At 35.6% G+C, this 15,059-nt stretch overlaps 1 protein-coding gene across 2 annotated transcripts in view; it reads right to left on the minus strand.

Annotated features, from left to right (window-relative positions):
* SCFD2 (sec1 family domain containing 2) overlaps window positions 1–15,059 on the minus strand; it is a 386,919-nt gene that overhangs the window by 294,665 nt on the left and 77,195 nt on the right. For both annotated transcript variants that reach the window (XR_004230411.1, XM_031943952.1), the window contains exon 4: window positions 12,870–13,045. Coding sequence is in view for 1 of the 2 variants with exons in the window: in XM_031943952.1 (XP_031799812.1) it covers window positions 12,870–13,045 (176 nt within the window). In the remaining variant the exon portion in view is untranslated. The remainder of the gene's footprint in view (window positions 1–12,869; window positions 13,046–15,059) is intronic.

Below are 15,059 nucleotides of genomic sequence, written 5' to 3' on the forward strand. Positions count from 1 at the left end.
AACTCCTAACTCCCTGGTCCAGATTGTCCCTCCACCATCATCACTCAGCAATCTCTTTTTCTTTGAGGTTTGTTTGTTTGTTTGTTTGTTTTGATACATATTTATCACTTTATCACTATTCTGGTGGAGGTTGTCTTATGATCTCCAGGACACCATTCCTCTTTCTTCTCTGGTTCAATGTTTCTTTCCCAACTTTTCTCCTCATACTAAGGGAATTCAGCATACAAAGTGATACTCCTTCAAAGACTCTATTTTCTCAACTTATTCATTAACCATAACCCATTCTTCTGCCCCACCACAGGTCCACATAAAGATTACTGTCATATCTTTAATTTTGCTAACTCCCACAAATGTGCCAGAGAGCTCTTTAATACTCAACTCTAATGCCTTTTTTCTCTTTTTTTTTATTTTTTGCAATAGTATTTTATTTTTCCAATTACATATAAAGATAATTTTCAACATGCATTTTTGTAATATTTTGAATTCCAAATTTTTTCTCTCTTTCCCTTATATCTCCCCATTCCCCAAGACAGCAAGTAATCTGATATACATGTTATACATATACAATGATTTTAAATAAATTTCCACATTAATCATGTTGTAAAAGAAAAAAAGAGAGAACAAAAGGAAAAAAAAACACCAGAAAGAAAAAGCAAACAAGTTCTCAAAAGGTAAAAAATAATATGCTTTGCTCTGCATTCAGTCTCCATAGTTCTTTCTCTGGATAGGGATGGCATTTTCTATCCCAAGTCTACTGAAATTGTCTTGAATCATTTCATTGTTTAAAAGAGCCAAGTCCATCACAGTTGATCATTACATAATCTTGTTACTGTCTACAACATTCTCCTGGTTCTGCTCAGTTCACTCAGCATCAGTTCATGTAGATATTTCCAGGCTTTTCTGAAATCAGCCTGCTCATCTTATAGAACAATAATATTCCATTATGTCTAGTGCTTTTTCTTGAACCTCATTCTTCTGGATTTCTCTTCAGCCTCTGATACCACTGATCATCCTCTTCTCCTGGACACTTGCTTCTTTCTAGGTTGTCATTATACTACCGTCCTTTGATTCTCCTCCTATTTCTCTGATTGTTCCTTCTCAATTTCCTTTGCTGGATCTCCATCCTGGGCAGATCCCTTAACCATGGAGTATCTCACTAGGCTCTATTTTCTGCCCTCTTGTTCCTCTACACAGTTTTTCTGGGTGATCTCATCAGGTACTATGGATTCAATTATCACTTCCAGGCAGATGATTATCACTTCTATTAGTGTAACCCTAATCAGTAGGGATAAGACTCTATGATGGGAAGAAAGAAATGAATTAGCAAGGGTTTCATGTAGAAAATGGCACTAAATATGACTTTTGAAGGAAACTAAAAATTCAAAAGGCAAAAGGAAGAGGGAGTGAATTCTAGACAACTTGTGCCAAAAGGAGAGGCAGAGTCTTGTTAGAGGGATAATATGACATTTTAGAATGTGTTTAAGAGAATAATATATCACAAAAGACACATACAAATTTTAATATGTACTCCGGAAGGTGCCATTTAAAGAATCTGATGGCGAATCCTTTAGGGTAAAGCACTTTTTGGGTAATTTATCTGCTTTGTAAATTAGGATTTTCATTTAGAGAGTGTCCTTACAGAGTTAAAGCAAATCCACATTTTAGGAAAGAAACATAATTCTCTCCTTGTCCAGATTTAAAGAAAAGAGACATTCAAAAGCATATCCCAAGAAATTACTCCAATTTAAGAGCAATTATCTGAAATAACTATCCTGAAGAAAATGAAAATATCATCACACATTGTTCTTCCTTGGGGGAAGAAATTCTATATGAACAGAAAAGTGTTTCATAGTCAGGTTACTTTATATCTGCCTATTTGTAAGACATGCAAAAATAAGATGTGATACTAAGTACTTACAAGTTGTATCTGGCAACACTTCTGGTCAGCTTCCCTATGTCAGCTCCCAAACTTGTGCGTGGTTCTTTTTTCCCCCAAGTCGGAACACCTGAATGGTGCAATCAAATCATTCTTTTGCACTTTCCATAAAGTCTGAGCCGTCTATCAAACCCATGGAAAATTTTACTTTATCCTGAGCCTGATATCTACAAGATAGCAATCTAGCCAAGAACTATGCCTTTTGATATTTCAAAATGCTCAATGCAATTTGCAGTCAAAATGAGAAAGCAAAGAACCTCATTTGAGAATGATTGTCAATCAATTTCATTATCTTCAGGGAACATTTACCAATCCTCTCCCCTCCCTGCGACTCATTACAAAGCTTTTTATTTTGTTGTCCTCTTAATAAATCCTTTTCTTGAAAATGAATAACTGACTTAATTTGCAAAGAAGTAATAGGTAAGCAAATGATCCATTAGAGACCTCATATGTGCTCTCTGTCTCCTGAAATTACTTTCTAGATAGTTTGTACTTAATTATCTTGTTCTTTTCTTCCCATTCCCACATTCTCCTGCCCAGTAAAATGTATGCTCTTTATCCCAGGGGGTATTTAGTTTTTCTCTTTCCACCTCACCTAGCACAAAGCCTTATTATACATTATAGGGACTTAATAAATTGAATCAACAGATATTTTACTGGATTAGGTGGTACAGAGGATGAAGTGCTAAGTCTGGAATCAGGAAGACTCACCTTCATGAGTTCAAATCTGAGCTCAGACACTTACTAGCGGTGTGATTTTGGGCAAGTCACTTAACCCTGTTTGCCATCAATAAAAGGAGCTGAAGAAGAAAATGGCAAGTCATTCAGTATCTCAGCCAAGAAAATTCCAAATGGGGTCACAAAGAATCAGAAATGACTAAAAAACAAATGAACAACCACAACCACTGGATAATCAAACAATTCAGCAACAACTACTAATAAATCCCACAAACCAGTTATTCTTGTCTACACAACACTCACATGAAACTGAAACACAAGATATAAGGCATCAAAAACTTGCTAAGCCTTTAACCTTGATGAGATAATTATGTACTTTCTTTCAAATCAAGTCCTTCATGGCAATTTTAAAAGTGTTTCATTATTTTATTACACATTTTTATCTTAGTTCAAAGAAGGATCACAAACTAATCTGCTTCATTTGAGCACATCGAATTAGGCCACATGGAAGGTGAGTGAAGCACGCTTTTAAGAAAGGAGTTTTTCCTCTTTTGGCCAACAAAGTTACAGCAGATTTAAAGATCAAAGATGTAGCAGCTGAAGCAACCTCAGGGCCACCTGAAAGGTGAAGTGGATTGCAGAAGGTTACACAGGTAGAATCAAAGGTGAGATGTGAACCCAGATCCTCTGACTCCAGAAACAGCCTCTTCCCACTGTAATGTAATTAAGCAACTGTCTCTAAGGAAGATACCTGAATGAAGACATATCCTAATCCTCCCAGGTGCTGGTGTTTCCCATACCCCCTTACAGTCTTGGATTTATGGTATATACACTTACACATAGATGTTTTTTCTCTCCAATATAGAGCAGAAGCTGCTTCATTTTTGTCCTTGTATTCCCAGTATCAAGTACATAGCAAATGGTTAATAAATTCCTTATGGTTAGTTGATTAATTCCATCACTAAACGGCACTGGATTAAAGCTATAGGGAGAAGGAGAGGGTTATGCTCATTTTAACTTAGTAGAACTTTAAATTAATAGAACACATATACAAAAATGCTGTTGGCTCTAACAGAACTCAAGAGAAGGGAAACTTCTAAAGCTTCTCTATCAGACATCTGAATGTAGGAACAGACCTTCCTCACTTAAATCCAACTCACTTGCATGCAAACATTTGCTTGTTTTGTTGTTTGGGTTTGTTTGTTTGTTTTTATGGCTAGCTGATAATGATGCTTTGCCTCAATTGCTACCTAGCCTTCTAGCCTCACAGACATGTAAAAACATACATATGTATGTATATGTACACATACATATGTCCCATATACGTCAAAACGTTTATAGAAGCACTTTTATAGCAGTTTTTACTAAACTGAAAGCAAAGTAGATGACCCCTGATGGGGAATATCTAAACAAATTATAGTGCATAAATGTGATGGAATATTACTGGATTGTAAGAAATGAATATGATGATTATAGTAAAGCATATGGTGAAAAACTTATGTGAATTGATGCAGAGTCAAGTAAGGAGAAACGAGAAAACAATATACACAATGAATGTAGCAATGTAAACGGAAAAAGCAACCACAAACCAATCAAAATGAAATATTCTGACATTAAAAAAAGCAAACATGGTCCCCAAAAAGAAATATGAGAATATATCCCACCCTACTCTCCTCTCAGAGGTGGGAGGTGCACAAGTTTACAATATGTATATATACATGTGTGCATGTATATATTATCTCTATGCATAAATATACATATACACATATACATATATGTGTGTATTTTTCAACTTTTTTGATGTATCAATCAGTTACATTGATTTTTTTCCCCTCTTTTCCTTTAAAAATATTGTTTGTCATATAGTATGACTTTCTGGGAAGGGAAGAAAAGGAATAATGGCCCCAAAAACTAATGATAAAAAAAATTAAATAAAATTCATTTTTAAAAAGTTTAAGATACTTATCAACAGATGCAAATATTTCAACATAAGAAGAAAAATTAGAAGAGAATTGTATTGTGAACAGAATATGTTTAGCCATTTCCCAATATTACATGTAATTTGTAACACCTATGATAAACCGAATGTATTGAAAAATTGTCTTGTATAGCCTTTTCTTAATTTGTTTTCTTTTGTGCATTTTAAACCATTTTAAATATATGCTTAAAAATTATTTTACATCTCTATCACTAGTTACTAATTCATTCCCCTCTGCCTGCAAAAGGAGCCTTCCTTTGGAACAAATAAGTAATTTTAAGCAAAATTAATCAATATATTGGCCACTTCTGAAAACTTATGTCTCATTTTATACCTGTAATCCACCACTTCTTTGTCAAGAGGTAGATAGCATGGTTCAGTGTGAATCTTTTGAAGTCATGCTTGCTTTAATCAGAGTTCTGAAACTGTTAGCTTAACTTTTACAAAACTGTAGAGCAGAGAATAGAGTGCCAGACCTGGAGTCACCAAGACTCATCTTCTTGAGTTCAAATCTCACCTGTGACACTAGTTAAATGACCCTAGACAGGTCACTTAATCCCGTTTGCCCCAGTTTCCTCATCTGTAAAATGACCTCAAGAAGGAAATGGCAAACTATTCCAGTATCCTGGCCAAGAAGACCCCAAATGGGGTCTCAAGGAATCAGAAGTGACTGAAAAATTGATGAACATAATTATGAAACTTCATATAAACTGCTCTCTTAATTCAACTTGCTTCATTCTGAATCAGTTCATATAAGCTTTCCCAAGTTGTTCCCCCCCCCCAAATCCACTGTGTTCATCATTTCTTATTGCACAAAAGGGACAGAGATAGAGAACTGGAGCTGGATCATTTTCATTGATCTAGGGAATCCCCAAATGAAGAAACTGTCTTGATTAAGGTAGGTCACCAAGTTCCCTTCAACTTGTAGAGTTATTTGAAAATTTTAGTGACTTGTCCAAGGATATATAATCACTATGTCTCAGAGATTGGATCCAAACCAGGATTTCACAGCTGCAAGACTAGCTCTCCATCCATTATACCCTGCCACCTATCTTGCACAATAACATTCCATTACTCAAATGTCAGAATATGTTTAGCCATTCCCCAATTGATGGGTACCCACAATGTTTCCAGTCCTTTGTGATGGAAAGAAGTGCTGCTATAAATATTATCAAGCTTATAGGTCCTTTCTCTCTGCCTTTGAAATTTGGGGAGTATATACCTCAGAGAGGGATTGGCAGGTCAAAAAGTCTGCAAAATTTAATAACATTAGGGGTATAGTTCTAAATTGTTTTCCATAATGGTTGAAACAATTCACAACTCCATGGGATATTTTTTCTCACTCTCTTTACTCTGGTAGATTTCACTCTGTTTTCCAAATGACAAGCTCTTTATAAACTTAAACCATCTCTAGGAACTAACTCTTTGCCAAGAAAGAAGTGGGGAGGTGTGATGTTCATTCTCCCAGTAAAGTTGAATCCAACTTGGCTGCAAACATGTCATTATACAAATACAGCCTCCATGGCTATCAGCTGTCTGAAACACATTTAAAGGCTTTTACGGCCTCAAACAACCAAGAGACTGAAAAAGTAAAACTGGTTTGCTATAGAGCAAATAGACATGGTGCTATTTAACCTACCATTAAAAAAAAAAAAATCTCAGTCAATGCATCATATAGCTTAATCTGGGCCATTAACACTATAATGCACATTTTTCATTTCAAAGATGGTAAAAGGTAGAATTAGAGGCAGTAACTTTTTCTGACTCTTTTGGTTGAGTTTACAGCTCACCTTAAGGTTATTGTAAAGTGTTTTCTTAGTTGGATTTTTGGAGACTTACTATAAATTTATCCTACAGCAATAATTAAAGATGGATAAAACACTACATTTTAAAAAAGTATAAAGCAGCTGTTTTTCTTCACCATACAGCCTGCAGTAACTTTACAACTACAATAAATTCTTGCTAATAAATTTTTTTCTCTGTGATGATTAACATAAAAACATTAGCTATATATTAAACAAGAGAATGAGGTTTTTTTAGTAAGAAAAATATTATCAAAATTCTAGACAAGTATGAAGTACAGAATAAATATGCTTAAGTAACAGTTGTCCCTTCTTTCAATAATAACAAACTCAGGAAAACAAAAACTAAGTATGAGTTTGGGCTCTAAATCCTTGACACTTCTGATATTATAATTACTAATGACAATGTTTTGGGTCCAAGCAAAGGGTGTGCTTTTTTTTTTCCTAACCACTCCTCTACCAGATTAAGTATATTAGCATTTATGAGAAACAAAAGTATGCAAAGTATATGCAAAGTATACTTATTTACTAAATATTTCTATCTATTGTGATGTGAAATTTTCCAAATTTTAAGTGAAAACTAAAATCAGCAATTATTATGTTTTGTTTTTTCCCTAAAGTGACATGACAAAGTGGATGGAATCCTCTTGTAAAGAGATTAGATAACCTACAATCAAGGTTATGAAAAGAATCATCCTCTTGATTCAATTATTTTATTCTTGGTAATATTCCCTGGAAATTATACAAACAAAAAGGAGCTGACTATTCCAAAGTTCTCGTGATGGCATTCTCTGAAATTGAAAAAAGCTGGGAGCAACCTAAATGAATAACAACAGGGGGAATGAATGATTAAATGGGACACTGACAAATTTACTGGAATATGAGTCAAATTAAAATGAGTGTCCATTTCTGACCAATTCCATTCTCACTGAGTTGAGTAACTAGGAGATGGGACCTTAAACATTTATAATCTATTTAAATTGGCAGCAGTGGAATTCTAAACAATAATAAATAAATTTAAAAGGTAGAAAGGAAGGAAGGGAGGAAAAAAGAAAAGATTTGCCTGTGAGGCAACATTGAGGTTATAGTAACTGAAGTCTGAAATCCAAGCATTGCTGAACATTAGAGCTGAAAACTAAGAAACCATTGAGGCTCAAAATGACTGTCTCAGGAACATACAACTGCTTAGGTAAATATCTAGCATTAGAATCCTGGTCTCCTGATTGTTGTTCTACTGTTCTCAAAAATAATGGGATAAGAGCAACTTTTAGACTCAGAAAAATTAATGCCCCCCTCAAAGGGCTGAAAATTTCTTTTCAATTATGATAAAGCCTTTGTGGAAAAACTACAAGCTACTCTCGTTCCCAAAATAGACTTAACTATTTTGTTTTCAGACAAGAGTCTGTAGAAGAGACAGCTGACCATGGATTATACCTTGGCATTCAAAATTAATGGTTGTGTGGGCACTGAAGAAAATCAGTAGGTTCATAAACAAAGGTCAGAGAGAATAACTAGCTTCAAAATTTGCCTTGGCTCCACAAATGACTCATGAAGACATGGGAACAACTGAGAACATAGTGCTATCCAGAGTAGGGCAAAATTATAATGAAAGAGAGGTCTCAAATTGTTTAAATGGCTACTTGCCATAGTTGCCATGTTCTTTTCCCCCTTTTTTCTCCTTGCCATGAGCACTGGGGCTCAGGCAGTCCAAATTATGAGCGAAGACGACAATCCCGCAAATGGATCATCTTCACAGGCAGAGACAGGGCTTCAAGTCATCTTCTTAGCATTTCCAAGGATTCAGAGAAGTGTTCAAGTGATATAAGAACCTTGGAGGAAATCCCTCTGTGTGTATTTGCTTCCACATGTTCTGTCAGTGATGTTACAGAATAAAGGGCCTTCGGAAACCAAAAATTCCAACACATGCAGAAGCAAAAATTCCTTTTTAAGAACCCTAATAAGGAGTCATTTGATTTTGCAGGAGGACATCTACTCAGGGAAAACTCACTAACTCCTAAGGAAGGATATTCCACTTTCAGATAGCTCTAACTATATAGGAAATTGATTTTTTCCCCTTCCTTTATCAGACCTAAAACTACCTCCCTAACTTCTTCCCACAGACCTGAGTTTTGCTATATGGAGCCAAAGAGGACAATACAAATCCTTATTCCATACAGACCTTCAAACAATTGAAAACACTATCAACTACCCTAAGACCCAATTCCTTCATGATAAGGGATGTGACATTGTGATATGATGGAAAAAATACTGGACCTTAAAGTGAAGAGAAACTTAAGTTTAAATATTGCCTTGGACCTTTACTAGCTGGGGGTCTTGGGTGAATCAAGTCTCCTTTCTCAGTCATGGTCAAATTCAACTGTAAATCTAATATAATGACAGCACCTACTGTAATAGGGTTGGTGTAAGGTTCAAGTGAAATAACATGTAATGTCTTGCAAACAAATGTCAACTGCTACTGCTACTGCTATCATCATCTCAAGTTTCTTCACCTTTCTAAAAACTTTTCTCTGAACGTCCTCCAGTTTATCAGTATCCTATCTAAAATATAGTACTTAAAATGGAATAAAAAATTCCAGGTGAGATCTGACCAGAGCACAACACAGTAAGGCTATTTATGGCATCCCTCAGTTTGGAGATCACATCTTTCTTAATTAGACATTCTAAGATTAAGCTGGCTGTTTTGGTCACTCTATCACATTCTTAACTCATCTTGAGCTTGCAGTTAGTCCACTAAAACTACAAACTTCTCATATAAATTACTCTCTAGCCATGTCTCCTCCAACTTGTATCTAAAAGATTGACCTTTTTTTAAGTTACCAAAACATTGGCCCAAACAGTCCTCAGAACCCTGTATTCCTGAGACTTCAGGATAGACTGATTATAAAAGGACAAGGCCTTGGGATAACAAAACTGGCAAAGAAGAATGTATATGACCTAAAGATGGAAGCTGTTCTAGATGTCTTATTCTCTGTAATGACTAAGTTAGTCCAAGTCCAGTCCAGGTGTTCACTTAATTTCAGTCCAGATCCCAGAGACCCAAACCTCTGTCTTGAGATTTACTATGATAGTCAGTTCCCCCATGTTTGTTTTTTAATTAAATATTTTATTTTCCATCTAATTACATGTAAAAGCAATTTTAAAATTCATTTTTAAAAATTTTGAATTCTAACTTCTTTCCTTCCCTTCCTTTCTTCCCCCTTTGTTAGAAAGGCAAACAATTTGATATACGTTATACATGTCCAATCGTGCAAAACATATTTTCCTACAAAACAAAAACAAACAAAAAAAAACAAACCCATGGAAAAAAATAAAATGAAAAATTGTGCACTTTGATTTGTTCAGACTCCATCAATGCTTTCTCTGGAGAAGGAAGCAATTTTTAACATAAGTTATTCTGAACTACCTTGGATTATTGTATTGTTGAAAATAGCTGTCATTCACAGTTGTTCATAGTATAATGAACATAGTACGTGAACAACCGTTCATGCTATAATATTGTTGTCAGTGTGTACAATGTTCCCCTTGATTCTATTCACTTTGCATCCAGTTGATGGAATTCTTTTCAGGTTTCTTTGAAATCATTCTGCTCATCATTTCCGGTATTACACCAAAATCACATACCACAGCCTGTTCAGCCATTCCCCAACTGAGGGCATCCGTTCAGTTTCCAATTCTTTGCCACCACAAAGAGTTGTTACAAATATTTTTGTACATACAGTCCCTCTTCTTTTTCCTTTTTCTAATCTCTGGAATATAGAACTAGTAGTTGTATTATGGCAGTTTGACAATTCTTTGAGTATAAGAGCATTTTATGGTCCCAATTTTCCTACAACCTTTCCAACACCTGCCATTTTCCTTGTCTGTCATACTAAGCAAGCTCAGAGGTGGTACCTTTTGTTTTAATTTGTTTTAATCTGCACAGCTCTAGTCAATAGTGACTTAGAGCATTTTTTCACATAGCTATAGATAGCTTTGATTTTTACATGCAATTGCATGTTCATATCCTTTGACCGGTTATCAACTGGGGAATGACTTGTATTCTTATTAATTTGACTTAGTTCTCTATATATTTGAGAAATGAGGCAAAACTTGCTTTAAATTTTTTTTCAGTCAAGATTATTATGTATTTCCCTCCCTATTTTCCCCCTATTCTCTCTCCTTTCATCTTGTCTTTTCTCAAAAGCATTTCATTTTTAGCTACTGCCTCCTCCAATCCACTTTCCCTTCTATCAATCTCTTCTCACTTCTTTTATCCTTTTCTTCTCCTACTTTTCTGCAAGGGAAAGATAGTTTTCTATACCCAACTGAGTGTGTATGTTATACCCTCTCTGATCCAATTCTGATAAAAATAAGGTTCAAGCATTATCTGCCATCAAACTCTACTTTCCCTTCACTAGAAAAGCTCTTTCATATCTTTTATGTGAGATAATTTACCCCATTCTCTCTCCTTTCCCCCTTCTTCCTCCATGTTTAGAGAGGAAACATTAAACCAATTTCAACCTCCAACACCACAAGACTTTGAAACCCAGAGGCAAAAACCAGCTACTATATTCAGCTAGCAAATGTAAACCTACTGGTCCCTTAATTTCAGAAATCCAGATTTGTGATCTACTGAAACAAAAGCTCTCTTTGACTGATAGTTCTCCCCACACTCGTCTCCATTCAAGTTAATTCTAATAGTCTCTTTCCTCCCCTAACATTTCATTGAGACCTCTAAAATCCCATTCTATTGCAAATAACTTGCCTGAATCCTTTGCTTCTCTTTTTCACATACTTTCCCTCTTTTTTGAACATGAAAAAATCTGGCTTTCTTCATAAGATTGCACATCTTTTCACCCCGACTCCCAGAATTAGTTCTGGCTAATCCTTTCTTCATGTCATTGACACATTGGACCAAGCATACTAACTTCTCTCTCCAGAACCTTTGTCATTATCATTCTGCAACTTCTCCTTTGAGGCTCATTCCATTTATCTATATGATCGGTTCAAATCACTGTTATCTTCCAGTAGCAAGATCAACGTTTTCTGATTTCTCTAGTTTAGTATTTAGCTCACAGGCTCCTTTTTCAGCCCCAATCCGTGACTTTAAACTGGATATCCTATACCCACAATGAGGTGCCCTCAAATATGATAACTTCTTCTTTTAGCAGAACCCAATCTTAGTTGTCACTATTACCCAAAATTGTGCGACTGCCATGATTCTGAAGTCTGAAATTTCCCTCTCTGATCTCTAATCTTTCTAATTCTTTTAAACCTATTCTATAAAATAAACACACAAACTTAGTCTTTCTCCTTAGATCAATATAATCCCAGACTCCTCTCTAACCTACTCCATTCTTCCATTCCATCACTCCTTCTCTGGGATCATTTTCCTCTTGCTCCTAGAGTTGATCTGTTCAACTATATTTTGCTTTCTGTTGTTGGCTTTCTTGCCCCTTTGTCTTAGCATCATTTACAATCCTCCAGGTAACTTTAACTTTATTGCTTCTGCTCCCTTTTTGAAGAATCTGAATGATAAGGAAGGAAGAAATCCCAAAGTGTCAGCTAGGTCTACCACAAATCATACAACCTAATTTTAACTGGACCCTCATGATTAGAAGTAAAACTTTTCTTTGACTTAATTTCTTCTTTGCTTCCTTTAGGGGCTAAGAGTAGTTTTAGAGAAAACTTATCTTCTATCTTCAGCCCCTCAATGCTTCCTTTAAATCCATCTCTTTTATCAAGTGTGATTTGGTAAGAAAATAGAAACTATCTGCCACAATCTTTTGTCCCCTACTCCATACATCAAAACTCTACTACTACATCTTTATCTACAAAGATGCATGTAAATGGAATGGCATGTGTATACAAGAAATAGGTACCTAAAAAGGAGATATGAAATATAGTTGGATGCCAGTGATGATTTTCCATATTCAATATGTCAAAAAGACAAAAAAGATAAAGAAACAAAATTTCCACTTGGACCTTTAGGTTTTTTCTTTTTTTCTGGGAAATAGTTGAAGAGAAGAGAAAGAGAAAGAGAAAGAGAAAGAGAAAGAGAAAGAGAAAGAGAAAGAGAAAGAGAAAGAGAAAGAGAAAGAGAAAGAGAAAGAGAAAGAGAAAGAGAACTGAGGGATATGGGGAGAAAGTGATTTAAAGAAAAAGCTTTTAGAGGCATCTAGGAGGCACAACTGATAGAGCACTGGCCCTGATGTCAAGAGGATCTGAGTTCAAATCAGTCTCAGGTACTTCACACTTACTAGCTGGGCGACCCTGGTCAAGTCATTTAACGCCAATTGCTTTGTGCCTTTCCCCCAAAAAAAGTCTACATGACAAAATTTTTTAAAAGCTTTTAAATGACAATAATAAAACCTCCAAAGTAACCTGTGATATTTTATTTTTAAAACATGAACCTTAGAAAATTGTTTCAAAACCTCAATTGCTAATATTCTAATAAACTCAAGTAGCATTTTACCTGGAGAAGGAGTCTTTCAAAAGCCAGAAAGTTGTCCCACTTGGCAGACAGGGGATGTTTTAAAGTCTGGACTGCAGCCAGTCCAAGTTGCAGGAGACCACAGTGACTTTCCAAGGCTTTGAAGTTTTTCTTGAAAAGCTGGATGTAAGAGGCAAGCTGCCCAGAAGTAACTCGTCCTATCAGTGAAGAAAAAAAAAAAAAAAAGTTTTCTCAATGTATTCTTCCTGAGTGATCAAGTGAAAATCTTGAGTGACTTTGCAATAAAAAAAATAATACTTCCAATAATCATGTAAATAACATTTCATGGTCAATGTACTTTCTCCATAATGTAGCAATGGGATAGGCAGGTCAAACACACAACAGAAGGGACAATCCTTGGTCAGAATCTCATTCCTGCATAAGACATTCACAGAACTGATGCAGAGTAAAGTAAGGAGAACCAGAAGAACACTATACAAATGACAACAATAACATTTTTTTAAAAAGACAACATGGAGACTGACCTTGAAATAGATGCAAAGACTTACATTTAATCTAGAGGTCAGATGACTACAGAAGCCCAGAGTGACAGACTTGGGCATGAATGTCTGTTATATTGGTCACTTTTGCTTCACTCTTCTTTGCTAGAAAAAAGGGTTAGGGATTTGAGGGGGAAGGATGGTAGGATATAATTCTAATATAATTATAAATTATTATAAAAACATCAACATTTCTTTGAAAGAACTCTTCCTATGAGAACAAAAGACATTTTGATAATGAAGGTTAAGCATAGTTTCATTTTGCAACAAGATTTCACATTTACAGTTGTGCTTTAGGGTTCATAAAGAACCATAAAAAGCCCTTAAAGGGCTTTCCTTAAAACAAAGCTGTGGTAATACAATTATTATTTCCCCCATTTTGCAGGTAAGGAAACTGAGACCCAGAGAAATGAAGTGATTTGCCCTTGCTCAAGCAACTAGAAAGTGACAGAACTTGTATTGAAGTCTAGGTTTTCGAACTCAAAGTCAGAAGTCTGATTCTGGAATTCTAAGCACATTTCTTCCTTGGCAGTACGTAGTTAACAGGTCTGGAATGCTGAAAGATTTCATTGGAAAGGAGGAACAAGAAATGAGGAATCACCAGAAGTGTATCAGCACTGATGACACATCACATTTGGAGCAACAATCATCTGCTTAATATTTATTGAAGGATCCTACAACGTACTGGACACTGTACAGAAAAACTCTATTCGGTGTTTATTCCTTCCTTGCCTCCAACTCCATCTAAAACCATCTGCCCGTAACATTCCAGAGGCCTGAGATAGCTTCCCCTTCTCTCCATCTGCCAAACTACATTCTTTAAGATGCAACTGCCCAGAAGTAACATTCTCTATAAAATCCCACATCATTTCACATCTTTGAGATTCCATGTTCTCATCTGTAAGATGAAGTTGGATTAGATGACCTTTCAACTCTAAATCCATGATCTCTCTGTCTTAATCTTAATCTAAATTAAAGAAGCCAGTCAACTCACACCCAGAGGAAGGTAATCAAGGAACCTTCCTCACACATACAGGCAGAATTGATTATTCCTTGAAAGTTGATATGGCATAACAATAAGGAGGTAGCCTTAGAGTTAAGATAGTCTAGGTTCAAGACCTGCCCACAATACGTATTAATTATGTGGCCAAAAGCAGGTCATTTAACTTCTCAGTTTAGTCAGGCAAGTCTTTTAAGGATCCAACTAAAAAGCAATTTTTCTGATTTTTATTAGTGTAGGGAGTTTCTATATTATTGCAAATGAGTGCAAAAATAGCTTTAGTCCATCACTAAGTAAAAGATAAATAAATTTTAAAGAAACTGGTAATGCTTTGATGCTTTTCATATCACAGCCATCCTTTGTCCCTAAAAAGATGAGTGCAAGCCCTATTTTCTCCCTCTAGAGTTTTAATTAACAAACAACTCTTCAAGTGTGTGGCCAACAGACATATCGACCTCAACATGTTCCCCCCCAAAAAACTTACTAGCTTCCCTCCAAAATCTATCCATTTCTGATTTCCCAATTTCCATCTTTCTGAGCACTATTCTACCAGTTACCCAAATTCACAACCTAGGAATCATCCTCTATTCCACACCCTCCCTCATTCCCCTCATTTTTTGTTGTTCTGTCATGTCCACTTCTTTTTAATTCTAAGGATATTAGATCCTTCTA

The sequence above is a fragment of the Sarcophilus harrisii genome, chromosome 6 (assembly GCF_902635505.1).
Source record: "Sarcophilus harrisii chromosome 6, mSarHar1.11, whole genome shotgun sequence".
Lineage (NCBI taxonomy): Eukaryota > Metazoa > Chordata > Mammalia > Dasyuromorphia > Dasyuridae > Sarcophilus > Sarcophilus harrisii.